The sequence below is a fragment of the Lethenteron reissneri genome, chromosome 1 (assembly GCF_015708825.2).
Source record: "Lethenteron reissneri isolate LAM-NWPU_2019-01 chromosome 1, ASM1570882v1, whole genome shotgun sequence".
Taxonomy (NCBI): Eukaryota; Metazoa; Chordata; class Hyperoartia; order Petromyzontiformes; family Petromyzontidae; genus Lethenteron; species Lethenteron reissneri.
This window is the reverse complement of record NC_083779.1, coordinates 1,046,220-1,061,201: the sequence shown is the minus strand read 5'-3', so window position 1 is coordinate 1,061,201 and position 14,982 is coordinate 1,046,220. Positions and strand designations below refer to the sequence as shown.

At 57.8% G+C, this 14,982-nt stretch overlaps 1 protein-coding gene across 4 annotated transcripts in view; it reads right to left on the bottom strand.

Moving 5' to 3' along the window:
• Positions 1 to 1,209: 1,209 nt before the first annotated feature.
• The window catches only part of LOC133354849 (sodium/potassium/calcium exchanger 2-like), a 46,778-nt gene continuing 33,005 nt past the window's right edge, over positions 1,210 to 14,982 (bottom strand). For 2 of the 4 annotated variants that reach the window (XM_061572395.1, XM_061573737.1), the window contains exons 5-10: positions 10,968 to 11,042; positions 9,630 to 9,754; positions 6,410 to 6,583; positions 4,241 to 4,330; positions 3,862 to 4,028; positions 1,210 to 1,461 (exon numbers count right to left, since the gene is read on the bottom strand). In XM_061572395.1, coding sequence (XP_061428379.1) covers positions 1,212 to 1,461; positions 3,862 to 4,028; positions 4,241 to 4,330; positions 6,410 to 6,583; positions 9,630 to 9,754; positions 10,968 to 11,042 — 881 coding nt within the window. In that variant the 3' untranslated portion in view covers positions 1,210 to 1,211. The remainder of the gene's footprint in view (positions 1,462 to 3,861; positions 4,029 to 4,240; positions 4,331 to 6,409; positions 6,584 to 9,629; positions 9,755 to 10,967; positions 11,043 to 14,982) is intronic. The other 2 variants (XM_061573051.1, XM_061574526.1) reach the window with 1 other exon arrangement.

The window sequence follows — 14,982 nt, the reverse complement described above, 5'->3', positions numbered from 1 at the left end:
CGTGAAGCAGGAGTGGGGGTCTCAACATTCCCACCCACTCGCCCCCCCCCCCCAACCTCGGCCACCTCTGTCCACCCACAGCGGTATGAATGGATTCACCCGCAAGTTGCTCTCTGATGGGTGGGTCTCGTGTGGTGGGGTAAAGCGTGGGTAACTGCTGCAGGAGAAGTGGGCCCATGACCTTGCGAGCCGGAGCCTGCAGGGCTGCGCCCCCCTCGCCTCCATTTCTATCAGCGCTGCAATCTTCCTCCGGCAAACAGAGCACAGGATACAATCTTATTGTAAATTGTAAATCTGTTCTTGCTTCTCGCCACGTGTTGCCGATGGGTATGTAAAATACTGCAGTGTTGCAACCCACCAATAGCACAACCCCCACACTCTACCCACAGCTCGGTCTGGACGTCTCCTGCAAAAAAACCCAGAAACCGGCTCCACTTGGTCTCATCAGTGAGGCAGCGGGACGCCTGTGGCCGCGTCCACAGCACTCAAGTGCTGCCGCCGCCACCACCACCACTACCACCACCACCACTAGCACTGCTGCCACCACCACCACTAGCACTACCACCACTAGCACTGCTGCCTCCACCACTGCCACCACCACCACTAGCACTGCTGCCTCCACCGCCACCACTAGCACTGCTGCCACCACCACCACTAGCACTACCACCATTAGCACTGCTGCCTCCACCACTGCCACCACCACCACTAGCACTGCTGCCTCCACCGCCACAACTAGCACTGCTGCCACCACCACCACTAGCACTACCACCATTAGCACTGCTGCCTCCACCACTGCCACCACCACCACTAGCACTGCTGCCTCCACCGCCACAACCACTACCACCCCTAGCACTGCTGCCTCCACCACTGCCACAACCACCACTAGCACTGCTGCCTCCACCATCACCACTAGCACTGCTGCCTCCATCGCCACGACCACAGCGGCCACCGACGTCACCACGACTGCCCCCCCCCCTCCGCCTCGCTCAGAGCGACACGGGGGCACGTGATCACGTGAGCACGCGCTGCTCCAGCAGCTCCAGCAGCACGTGATCACGTGCTGCTCACGTGATCACGTGAGCACGCGCTGCTCCAGCAGCTCCAGCAGCACGTGAGCACGCGTGCTCACGTGAGCACGCGTGCTCACGTGAGCACGTGATCACGTGAGCACGCGCTGCTCCAGCAGCACGTGAGCACGTGCCCCGTGTCGCTCAGAGCGACACGGGGCACGTGAGCACGCGCTGCTCCAGCAGCACGCTGGCGAGCAGGAAGAGCACGTAGAGCGCCAGCATCGCGCCTCCCAGCGTCCGCGTCATCACCCAGCGGCTGGCCGCCACCGTGCCGATGAGCAGCACGAGCATGAGCAGGAGTAGCACCAGGGCGCAGAAGAGGCCGTTGCTGCTCACGCCGATGGGCGCGAGGCCGTGCGACAGCGAGAAGAGCAGCCACGGCACGGGCAGCCTGGGGGCAGCGGGGGGGGGGGGGGGAGGTGTTGCTCACCGGCTCACGCGCCCACTCACTCGCCCCACGTGGAGCCGCTCGCCCCACGTGGAGCCGCTCGCCCCACGTGGAGCCGCTCGCCCCACGTGGAGCCACTCGCCCCCACGTGGAGCCACTCGCCCCCACGTGGAGCCACTCGCCCCCACGTGGAGCCACTCGCCCCCACGTGGAGCCACTCGCCCCCACGTGGAGCCACTCGCCCCCACGTGGAGCCACTCGCCCCCACGTGGAGCCACTCGCCCCCACGTGGAGCCACTCGCCCCCACGTGGAGCCACTCGCCCCCACGTGGAGCCACTCGCCCCCACGTGGAGCCACTCGCCCCCACGTGGAGCCACTCGCCCCCACGTGGAGCCACTCGCCCCCACGTGGAGCCACTCGCCCCCACGTGGAGCCACTCGCCCCCACGTGGAGCCACTCGCCCCCACGTGGAGCCACTCGCCCCCACGTGGAGCCACTCGCCCCCACGTGGAGCCACTCGCCCCCACGTGGAGCCACTCGCCCCCACGTGGAGCCACTCGCCCCCACGTGGAGCCACTCGCCCCCACGTGGAGCCACTCGCCCCCACGTGGAGCCACTCGCCCCCACGTGGAGCCACTCGCCCCCACGTGGAGCCACTCGCCCCCCACGTGGAGCCACTCCCCCCCACGTGGAGCCACTCCCCCCACGTGGAGCCACTCCCCCCACGTGGAGCCACTCCCCGCACGTGGAGCCACTCCCCCCACGTGGAGCCACTCCCCCCACGTGGAGCCACTCCTCCCACGTGGAGCCACTCCCCCCACGTGGAGCCACTCCCCCCACGTGGAGCCACTCCCCCCACGTGGAGCCACTCCCCGCACGTGGAGCCACTCCCCGCACGTGGAGCCACTCCCCGCACGTGGAGCCACTCCCCGCACGTGGAGCCACTCCCCCCCACGTGGAGCCACTCCCCCCCACGTGGAGCCACTCGCTCCCACGTGGAGCCACTCGCTCCCACGTGGAGCCACTCGCTCCCACGTGGAGCCACTCGCTCCCACGTGGAGCCACTCGCTCCCACGTGGAGCCACTCGCTCCCACGTGGAGCCACTCGCTCCCACGTGGAGCCACTCGCTCCCACGTGGAGCCACTCGCTCCCACGTGGAGCCACTCGCTCCCACGTGGAGCCACTCGCCCCCACGTGGAGCCACTCGCCCCCACGTGGAGCCACTCGCCCCCACGTGGAGCCACTCCCCCCCACGTGGAGCCACTCCCCCCACGTGGAGCCACTCCCCCCCACGTGGAGCCACTCCTCCCACGTGGAGCCACTCCCCCCACGTGGAGCCACTCCTCCGCACGTGGAATTCCACTCTGGGCATGAAGTGCAGGGCGCTCGCCGCTGCGCTCCCCAGGACCATTTACAAAACAACCCCCACGGTCTCCCACAGAGATAATCGCTGCTCACCGCCCAGCAGCGTAATCCCCCCCCGTCTCCCCCCCCCCCCCCCCCCGTCTCTCCAGCTGCTCCCCTCCGGGACCCCATTAATTTTGAATGAGACGGCTGCTGATGCCACGCCGAGACTTAAATGCAGATAAAGACACGGACAGGGATAGAGGGACACGCTGACACGGACAAGGAGATGGACGATGACACTGAAACAGGGATGATGAGACGCTGATCCAAGGGCTGAGGTACAGAGACACTTGCAAAGGAACGACGAGATACTTAGACCACGAGACCTACAGGGACAATGAGGTAGACCATGAGACCTACAGGGACAATGAGGTAGACCATGAGACCTACAGGGACAATGAGGTAGACCACGAGACCTACAGGGACAATGAGGTAAACCATGAGACCTACAGAGACAATGAGGTAGACCATGAGACCTACAGGGATAATGAGGTAGACCATGAGACCTACAGGGACAATGAGGTAGACCATGAGACCTACAGGGATAATGAGGTAGACCATGAGACCTACAGGGACAATGAGGTAGACCATGAGACCTACAGGGATAATGAGGTAGACCATGAGACCTACAGGGACAATGAGGTAGACCACGATATGCATGGACAATGAGATAGACCACGAGACCTACAGGGACAATGAGATAGACCATGAGACCTACAGGGGCAATGAAATGATGATACAAGGCCCGTGAGATAGACACGCGGACACGTGTTGGGCAGTGACAGACCAATACAAGGGCAATGAGACACGGGGACAATGACTTGGATATTGAGTGCTGGACCAGGGAGCCAGAGAGAGCGGATTGGCTCGCCCATCCACCAACAAAGCGACCCACCTGCTCCTGATGCTCCTACAGCCTCGTCCATTGGCCCACTCGCCCACCTAACCACCCACTCGCCCACCTAACCACCCACTCGCCCACCTAACCACCCACCCGACGGTGATGTCGAAGATGTTGCTGCCCACGGAGCTGGAGACGGCCATGTCCCCCAGGCCCTTGCGAGCGACGATGACGCTCGTGATGAGGTCCGGGATGGACGTCCCCGCTGCCAGGATGGTGAGTCCCATAATCTCCTCGCTGATTCCCATCGTCTCTCCCACCTCGCAGCACGAGAGGGAGGAAGCACGCATTGTTGGAAAATCTTATCGGTTATTCACAGTCGATGAACATTGCATTGGATCGGTGACCCGGGATCAGTGACCCAGGGTTTGGCATCTCAATACTTTCCGCAGCGCTGCTTGCTGCTGGGCCGCCTTGGAGAGCGGCGACCCGGCATCACAGTCGCTGCCGCTACAGCCACGGGCGTCCGTACCTGGTGCGCCCACCACACCATGAGGTAGGAGAAGAGCGCGATCCACACGATGGAGCCCAGGAAGGTGACCACGAAGTACTGCCGCGCTGCCTGGGAACGCCCGCACAGAGGGGGCGGGGGGGGGCTTACCGGCGAGCACTCCGCTGACCCAACCACTCGCCCACCGACCCACCTGCCCACCCACGAACCCACTGACCCACCCACTCGCCCACTGACCCACTCGTCTGCCAGCCCACTCGCCCACTGACCCACCCACTCGCCCACTGACCCACTCGTCTGCCCGCCCACGAACCCATTGACCCACCCAATGCCCCACTCCGAGTCGGGCGCGCTGCGCCACGGCACCTGAGTTTGAGGCTTCCCACAGCGCGCTCCGCCTCGCCCCGCCCCGCACCGTGGCTTCCCTCCCTGCTGGGAGGACGGCGCCGGGCAGCTGGTCACAGACGTCGAATTGAGCGGCAGCAGAGGGGAACGCGATGCGTCCCGAGATGAAGATCGATGCGACGATGTCTCTACCCTGGGTGTGTGTGGGGGGGTGATGCTGGCCACCCACACCCTTCGTGTGCCACACCCTTCGTGTGCCACACTGCTGGCTTTCGTAGACGCTGCTACCCGTTAACAGCACTTGCCCCAACAGTCTGTTAGCGATACAGGGTGGGGCGGGATCTTTGCGTGGGGGGTGGTAGGGGCGGCGGTGGTCACAAAGATCCCCCGTGTAGTCTCACCAGACTGTAGGGGCAAGTGCTGTTAGCGAGCACCTACGAAGGCCGGCACGGCACATGAGGGCGTGGGTGGCCGCCATCACACCCGGCCGCTTTTGTCTCCCTCGTGACAATGTTTACAAACCGCACCAGGTACTCATTTGAGGCCGAGTCGATCTCGGGGAGGCCCAGGACCGATTCAGATCATCGTCGCTGGTGTGGGTGGCCCGCGAGCGGAATTCGAAATCGGGCCGCCCGATTAGCAGCGCTGCACGCGAACCTCTACACTACCACTCCCCCATAACACTCCCCCATAACACTCGCACACACTCCCCCATAACACTCGCACAGACACTCGCACAGACACTCGCACAGACACTCGCACAGACACTCGCACAGACTCCCCCATAACACTCGCACAGACACTCGCACAGACACTCGCACAGACTCCCCCATAACACTCGCACAGACACTCACACACTCCCCCATAACACTCGCACAGACACTCCCCCATAACACTCGCACAGACACTCCCCCATAACACTCGCACAGACTCCCCCATAACACTCGCACAGACACTCCCCCATAACACTCGCACAGACACTCCCCCATAACACTCGCACAGACTCCCCCATAACACTCGCACAGACACTCGCACAGACACACTCGCACAGACACTCGCACAGACTCCCCCATAACACTCGCACAGACACTCGCACAGACACTCGCACAGACTCCCCCATAACACTCGCACAGACACTCGCACAGACACTCGCACAGACTCCCCCATAACACTCGCACAGACACTCGCACAGACACTCGCACAGACTCCCCCATAACACTCGCACAGACACTCGCACAGACTCCCCATAACACTCCAGACACTCGCACAGACACTCGCACAGACACTCGCACAGACCTCGCACAGACTCCCCATAACACTCGCACAGACACTCGCACAGACTCCCCCATAACACTCGCACAGACACTCGCACAGACTCCCCCATAACACTCGCACAGACACTCGCACAGACTCCCCCATAACACTCGCACTAACACTCGCACAGACTCCCCCATAACACTCGCACAGACACTCGCACAGACACTCGCACAGACTCCCCCATAACACTCGCACAGACTCTCACACAGACACTCGCACAGACTCCCCCATAACACTCGCACAGACACTCGCACAGACACTCGCACAGACTCCCCCATAACACTCGCACAGACACTCGCACAGACTCCCCCATAACACTCGCACTAACACTCGCACAGACACTCGCACAGACTCCCCCATAACACTCGCACAGACACTCGCACAGACACTCGCACAGACACTCGCACAGACTCCCCCATAACACTCGCACAGACTCTCACACACTCCCCCACACGGACTCGCACAGACTCTCCCACGCACTCGCACACTCCCCCACGCACTCCCCCACGCACGGACCCCCCTGCGTACCGGCTTGCGCACGTCGGGCAGCGTGAGCCACAGGGGGAACACGATGGGGAGCACGAGGAGGTAGATCGCGCGCTTGCGCGTCGAGTCCGGCCACGCCAGGCTCATGGGCTCCTCGATCGCCTCGTCTCCGTCGTCACCGTCGTCACCCACCTCGTCGTCGTCGTCGCACTGGAGCTGTGTGGACAAGCGGGTGGGTGCACAAGGAGAGGTCACGCAGCGGGCTCGCTCGCCCCGTGTCGCCCGCTCGCTCGCCCCGTGTCGCCCGCTCGCTCGCCCCGTGTCGCCCGCTCGCTCGCCCCGTGTCGCCCGCTCGCTCGCCCCGTGTCGCCCGGGATGGGCCGGCGGGCCATGGGGAGAGAGCGGCGCTCGGGGCTCTGCCGCGAGTCTCCGATGAGCACTGGTGGCTCGAAGTGTTTAAAGTACACGCATGCACACTCTGTTGGTGTCTGTGCGAGTCTGTCTCTATGGAGCCTATGAATCTGTGTGAGTCTATGGGTCTCTGCGCGAGTCTATGGGTCTCTGCGCGAGTCTATGGGTCTCTGCGCGAGTCTATGGGTCTCTGCGCGAGTCTATGGGTCTCTGCGCGAGTCTATGGGTCTCTGCGCGAGTCTATGGGTCTCTGCGCGAGTCTATGGGTCTCTGCGCGAGTCTATGGGTCTCTGCGCGAGTCTATGGGTCTCTGCGCGAGTCTATGGGTCTCTGCGCGAGTCTATGGGTCTCTGCGCGAGTCTATGGGTCTCTGCGCGAGTCTATGGGTCTCTGCGCGAGTCTATGGGTCTCTGCGCGAGTCTATGGGTCTCTGCGCGAGTCTATGGGTCTCTGCGCGAGTCTATGGGTCTCTGCGCGAGTCTATGGGTCTCTGCGCGAGTCTATGGGTCTCTGCGCGAGTCTATGGGTCTCTGCGCGAGTCTATGGGTCTCTGCGCGAGTCTATGGGTCTCTGCGCGAGTCTATGGGTCTCTGCGCGAGTCTATGGGTCTCTGCGCGAGTCTATGGGTCTCTGCGCGAGTCTATGGGTCTCTGCGCGAGTCTATGGGTCTCTGCGCGAGTCTATGGGTCTCTGCGCGAGTCTATGGGTCTCTGCGCGAGTCTATGGGTCTCTGCGCGAGTCTATGGGTCTCTGCGCGAGTCCTATGGGTCTCTGCGCGAGTCTATGTGTCTCTGCGCGAGTCTATGGGTCTCTGCGCGAGTCTATGTGTCTCTGCGCGAGTCTATGGGTCTCTGCGCGAGTCTATGGGTCTCTGCGCGAGTCTATGGGTCTCTGCGCGAGTCTATGGGTCTCTGCGCGAGTCTATGGGTCTCTGCGCGAGTCTATGGGTCTCTGCGCGAGTCTATGGGTCTCTGCGCGAGTCTATGGGTCTCTGCGCGAGTCTATGGGTCTCTGCGCGAGTCTATGGGTCTCTGCGCGAGTCTATGGGTCTCTGCGCGAGTCTATGGGTCTCTGCGCGAGTCTATGGGTCTCTGCGCGAGTCTATGGGTCTCTGCGCGAGGTCTATGGGTCTCTGCGCGAGTCTATGGGTCTCTGCGCGAGTCTATGGGTCTCTGCGCGAGTCTATGGGTCTCTGCGCGAGTCTATGGGTCTCTGCGCGAGTCTATGGGTCTCTGCGCGAGTCTATGGGTCTCTGCGCGAGTCTATGGGTCTCTGCGCGAGTCTATGGGTCTCTGCGCGAGTCTATGGGTCTCTGCGCGAGGTCTATGGGTCTCTGCGCGAGTCTATGGGTCTCTGCGCGAGTCTATGGGTCTCTGCGCGGGTCCTATGGGTCTCTGCGCGAGTCTATGGGTCTCTGCGCGAGTCTATGGGTCTCTGCGCGAGTATATGGTCTCTGCGCGAGTCTATGGGTCTCTGCGCGAGTCTATGGGTCTCTGCGCGAGTCTATGGGTCTCTGCGCGAGTCTATGGGTCTCTGCTCTGCCAGTCTAGGTCTCTGCGCGAGTCTATGGGTCTCTGCGCGAGTCTATGGGTCTCTGCGCGAGTCTATGGGTCTCTGCGCGAGTCTATGGGTCTCTGCGCGAGTCTATGGGTCTCTGCGCGAGGTCTATGGGTCTCTGCGCGAGTCTATGGGTCTCTGCGCGAGTCTATGGGTCTCTGCGCGAGTCTATGGGTCTCTGCGCGAGTCCTATGGGTCTCTGCGCGAGTCTATGGGTCTCTGCGCGAGTCTATGGGTCTCTGCGCGAGTCTATGGGTCTCTGCGCGAGTCTATGGGTCTCTGCGCGAGTCTATGGGTCTCTGCGCGAGTCTATGGGTCTCTGCGCGAGTCTATGGGTCTCTGCGCGAGTCTATGGGTCTCTGCGCGAGTCTATGGGTCTCTGCGCGAGTCTATGAATACGATAGGCACGTGTCGGCACAGGGCCCTAATGGAAGCTCCCTCTCTCTCCCTCTCGCTCCCTCTCGCTCGCCCCACTCCTGCGCCTTCGCCCGGGGCCCTGGGACCCCTTTGGGCTCCCCCTGTGCAGTTGCACCGCCTGCGCACTTGGCAGCCGCACCGATGCTCCAGGCTCGGGACAGACGAGCTCTGGTTGTGGGATTCTGCTGGAGTCGGTCTTAATCCAGCAGTGGATGGAACACTGCCGATCTCCGATGGGATCTCGGCCGCGTTACTTTGTGAACGCGTCTGTCTGCTACCTGCATTCATCGGCGCTGCAACTCGCCATTGACAGCACTTGCCCCAACAGTGAAGCTGTATGGCGAGGGGGGACCTTTGGCTTTGCACGTGGCCTGGAATCACTGTGGAGGCATCGGCGAGGAGTTAGCGCCACGGTGGTTAGGGGATGTTTACTACCTCGCCTGGCACGCAGGAGGCCGTGGGTTCCATGCCGACGCCTGCTGCTGTATGTGTGGAGTCTGCGTGTCTCTCCCCGTGGTCGCGTGGATTTCTCTCTGGGGTTCCTACGACGTTTTTTATTTACATCTCCCCCCTCTACATTTAGAATCGCCAACAAGGTTACGCGTTTTAGAGTATTTTGGCTGCTACTCTACATTTCTACGCCAAGATGACGATGACAATGGATTCACGAATGAAGAGCTATCATTCGTGATAGCCAGGTCGTTGCTGGAAAAGTTAAGTATATCTTAGCTCACAGTGTGAGCCTTACACCGGGTCAATGAAAAAAATAAACAAAAATATATAGTTTGAAAGTGTAGTATAGAGTTGTAGCTCTCACAGGTGGAGCCGTCTCGGCTTGGCTCCATCATGAGCCTCGCCTCCCCCCCCATGACCTCACCGACTGAAGCGAGGAGTCGTAGTTTTGGTAGCTGACCACCCCGCCGCCACCGCCGCTGACGCCGGGCGACTGGGAGAGCAGCACGTGGTGCCCAGGATCCGTCCCAGCTGGGCCCGCGGCCGACGCTGCCTCGGTAGCAAAGACAAAGGTGCCCTTGAACAGACTGTTGGGGCCAAGTGCCGTTAGGAGCGAGTAGCAGCAGTAGCAGCAGCTATTAAGGCCGGCGCTGTGGCACACAGGAAGGATGTTGTGGGCGATAGCGGTGGTGGCGGATACTGCGCGGAGCAATACGCGCACTGGACGTTTGAGACCCCGTGGCATCATCAGCAAAAGGCACGTCATCCATGGGGTGCCAAAATTCCTCAATAGGGATCACGTAGCAGCAGCAGCGGGAGCTGCAGTCGGTGCTCCCCACTCTACTGGCAGCAGGCCAATGGGCTGCTACAAGCAAGGTTATAGAGTCGTCCTTGGGCCGCAAAGGGACAGCTGCCACTGGGGGTGCCCGTTAAGATGCGTCGAGATGAGGCGCATGACAAAGCGCTCCGGGGCAACCTAGCATCTACGGCGCTACAATAAATCATTACCATGCTGTGGGCACTAGCACCGTGGGGTGCTGTGGGCGCTGTGGGCACTGTGGGCACTGTGGGCGCCATGGGCGCCGTGGGTGCCGTGGGTGCTGTAGGCGCTGTGGGTGCCGTGGGTGTTGTGGGTGCTGTAGGCGCTGTGGGTGCCATGGGTGTTGTGGGTGCTGTAGGCGCTGTGGGTGCCATGGGTGTTGTGGGTGCTGTAGGCGCTGTGGGTGCCGTGGGTGTTGTGGGTGCTGTAGGCGCTGTGGGTGTTGTGGGCGCCGTGGGCGCCGTGGGTGGTGTGGGTGTTGTGGGTGCTGTAGGCGCTGTGGGTGTTGTGGGTGCTGTAGGCGCCGTGGGTGCTGTGGGTGTTGTGGGTGCTGTAGGCGCTGTAGGTGCCGTGGGTGTTGTGGGTGCTGTAGGCGCTGTGGCTGCCGTGGGTGTTGTGGGTGCTGTAGGCGCTGTGGGTGTTGTGGGTGCTGTGGGCGCCGTGGGCACTGTGGGTGCTGTAGGCGCTGTGGGTGCCGTGGGTGGTGTGGGTGCTGTGGGTGCTGTGGGTGCTGTAGGCGCTGTGGGTGCTGTGGGTGCTATAGGCGCTGTGGGTGTTGTGGGTGCTGTAGGCGCTGTAGGCGTCGTGGGTGTTGTGGGTGGTGTGGGCGCTATGGGCGCTGTGGGTGCTGTAGGTGCCGTGGGCGCCGTGGGTGTTGTGGGTGCTGTAGGCGCTGTGGGTGGTGGTGTTGGGTGCCGTGGGCAGGAGCCTGGCTTGGCTTGCCTTCAGCCTGTGGCTCATCCCGCTGCATCTTCGCCACGCGATGGAGGATCGCAGCCTTCTCTTGGAACTGGGCTGCTGGCACCACCACAACAAGAATAACAGTGATATTACAGCGACGTTGCCACGACGTTGCCACGACGTCACGATGCCGCAGGACGGTCGTGCAGTCGGAACGCTCGTTCCCAGCTCACGGCAACAAAAGGGCTCGGATTTCGATCCTCGACTCGTGCGTGACGTGTGCGCGTGACCCTGACCTGTGGGCGCATGCCGATAAAAGCCATCCAATCCACACGTGACACCCGATAGAGGCCACCACGGCCGCCACCGAGTAGCAGGTACGCCCACGTGTGAAATGACCCATCCGTCGAAGACAAAGATTCCCCGTAAAGCCCGCGACAGATTGTTGGGGCAAGTGCTGCTTAGTAGTCACGAGTGGCAGCAGCGCGCACATGCAGGCCGCCACTGCGGCACACGAGCGGGGAGAAGGGGTGGAGGGTCCCGGCACCACGCACTGCCGTCTGTGCCTCCCCAGTGGCGAAATGTTTTGCTTTGGTTTATTACACACGGCGCCAGATACATATTTGAGGCCGAGTCGACCTAGGGGTGGGAGAAGCGCAGGAACTGGCTTGAGAATTCGCTGCCACAGTAGCCACTGAGATAACTATTCACACGTATTCATAATACAAGTTTTTGGGTGAGATCGCGTAAGTATAAATGTGCAGTAACCCTCCACCACCCGACACGGCCCGTGAGGTTTGTCACGTAAACAACGCGCCTATTAGTTTACTACTCCAGACCACCGGTGCGTTGGTGAGTATATCCACAACATTTACAATTAGAATCCTGTGACGTTCCGCTGGTAATTACATCAGCCAGCATCATCGGGAGATTTGCCATAACAGTGAAGCCATCCACCTGCTCCCGGTCTTGAAGAGAGCAGCAGCAGCAGCAGGCCGACGTCACCGCTGAACCCATCAGGTGCAGAGATCAGAGGCGGAGGAGGGGGGTATTGTAATTAACAATTGTTAGATATGTAGATGACACTTTGGTTGTCTGGCCATATGGCAAAGATACACTTAATGCATTTATAAACCATCTCAATTCGCAAAACCCGTCCATCCAGTTCAACATGGAAATGGAGGTGAATAACACACTCTCATTCCTGGATATTTTGCTCAGACACGTCATAAATGGTTAAACAGACAGCGTTTACCAAAAGGAAACGCACACTGATGCCTATCTGAATGCAGATTCGCATCATCACCCCCGCACATAAATGATGTCATCAAGAAGCTCACACATCGGGCTAAAACAGTGTCAGATGGTGAACGTCTGATGAGAGAGATTAAACATGTTAAAGAAGCGCTACGATTAAATGGCTACAATAATGCTCAAATTAACAGAGCATTGAATGCCAAACCAAGATTGAACAGCAATACTGCTGAAAGCGATTAGGTTATTAAAACAATTAAAATACCATATGTTGCGAGATGTACTGACAAACGAGCTAGAATTTTGGAAAAACTAAAAATCAGAGTAAGATTTGGCACGGTACACAACATTCAAAAAACAGTATCTTGCACTAGAGATGAATTGCCTAAGTTATCAACAGAGGGTGTGTATCGGATTATTTGATTATGTGGCAGATGCTATATTGGACAGACGGATCGTAACATTAGCGTACGATTAAAACAACACCAAATAAACATTAAATACTCTCAAACACAACTGTCGGCAGTGGCTCAACACGCTTGCCAACAAGGGCACTCAATTGATTTTGATAACGTTGAAGTGTTGTGCCAAACTAATTATTGCTGGCCGAGACTAATTGGAGAATCTATTGAAATGGAGAGAAATACCAATCATTTTAACCGCTCTGACAGCTACAGGCTGAGCGTGGCCTGGGAGCGTATTATTAAGTATATTACACATCACAACTATTTCTTATAGAGGAAACACATGCTAATTAACTGATTAATAATCTATTATTAATTACAATACCTCCCCCACTCCTCCTCCGCCTCTGATCTCTGCACCTGATGGGTTCAGCGATGACGTCGTCCTCCTGCTGCTGCTGCTGCTGCTCTTAAAGACCGGGAGCAGGTGGATTGCTTCACTGTTGCGGCAAATCGCCCGATGATGCTGGCCGATGTAATTGCCAGCGAAACGTCACGGGATTCTAATTGTAAATGTTGTGGATTTACTCTCCAACACACCGGTGGGCTGGAGTAGAAACTAATTGGCGCGTTGTTTACGTGACAAACCTTACTGGCCGTGTAGGGTGGTGGAGGGTTATGACACATTTATACTTATGCGATCTCACCCGAAAACCTTTATCATGAATAATCTTGGTCACGAAAGCCGACGTGTTTAACTAGTCACGTGTATATTAACATCTTATTAATCCGGTCATCAGAAAACATTCTGAATAATGTAATTATCACCAGGGTCCCATCGATCTAAGTGGAGTAAACAATTATAGATTTAAAGCTTTCGTGACTGCAAGGATTCATATTCTTAGATTTTTTTTCGGTAAAGTCACGTAGGTAAAAATTAAATCAAAGTAAAATAAAATAATTTTATTTTTTACCTACGTGACTTTACCGAAAAAACCTAAGAATATGGAGTAACCAACTCGTTTTACCGCATCGACCTCGCCTCTCCTGGTCTCAATGTTTATTAGGGGCCGTCCATAAATGACGTCACGCACCTGGGGGGGAGGTCAGACATTTGTGCCGATGGGGGCGGGGGGGTTTGAGAAATGTGACATCACATCAAAATGTGCAACTTTAAGTAAATATATACACGTTCTTCTAATTAGACTTTTTAATGTTTTCCACTACATCAGAGTGCAGCGCCACATTAAATACACACTACAATGACAATAGTTAAGCGATTTAAAGCTTTCGTGACTGCAGGGATTCATCTTCTTGGTTCTTTCTTTACCGAAAGAACCAAGAAGATGAATAGTTAATCGATTTGAAGAATGTTTTTTTTTTGTGGGGGGGGGGGGGGGGCAGATCTTTGTGACGTCATATTTGAGGGGGGTCTGACTTTGTGACGCCGTGTGACGAAGGGGGGGGGGGGTCAAAAATCGTAAAAAATCGCGTGACGTCATTTATAGACGGCCCCTTATTATATAATACTAGTGGGAAGTAGCCGGCGTTGCGCGGGCAAAAATTATATTTCAAAACTTATCTTAAAACCCTTACGTATACATACACATATACTAAGGTATTGTGAAAGCCCAGTGGGCCGTTTGTCTATTTCTCCACCAACAAAATGATAAGAGGCTTGCACAAATCCAAAACGTTATAGAAAGTGGGGGGTAAATGGTTGATCTAAAAAGGTTACCGAATATATTTACCCCCACGTAGGTGTATATACCTACACACCCTACATACAAAGGAAGCAGTATCTATTGACTCTGTAGTATCTACCGACTCTATCGTAGTATATATTAACTCTATAGCAGTATCTACTCACTCTATAGCAGTATCTACTCACTCTAGTATCTACTGACTGTAGCAGTATTTACTCACCATAGTGGTATATACTGACTGTTTTAGTATCTACTAACTCTATATAGCAGTATCTACCAACTCGATAGCAGTATCTACTATTACTACAGCAGTGCATACCGACTGGTGGTACCTGCTATGATTACAGAAGTGCATACTGACTGTGGTGGTACCTGCTATGAATACAGCAGTGCAAACTGACTATGGTGGTACCTGCTATCACTACAGTAGTACATGCTGACTCTAAAGCAGTATACATCGACTCTATAGCACAAAGTACTCACCTGACAAGAGTGCCGTGGTGAGGCCTAGACCCGTGCAGAGCCCCCGCCCTCGCCTAGATGGCCCAGCCGGCAGAGGCTGTGGTCCGAGTCGCTACCCCCGCCCACCATCCCCCTGCCCACGCTACAATGATACTATCCAAGCGCTATAATAGTAGTATGTACCGACCCTATAGTAGTAAGTGCACACATTGGGGTGGGACATGACACTGA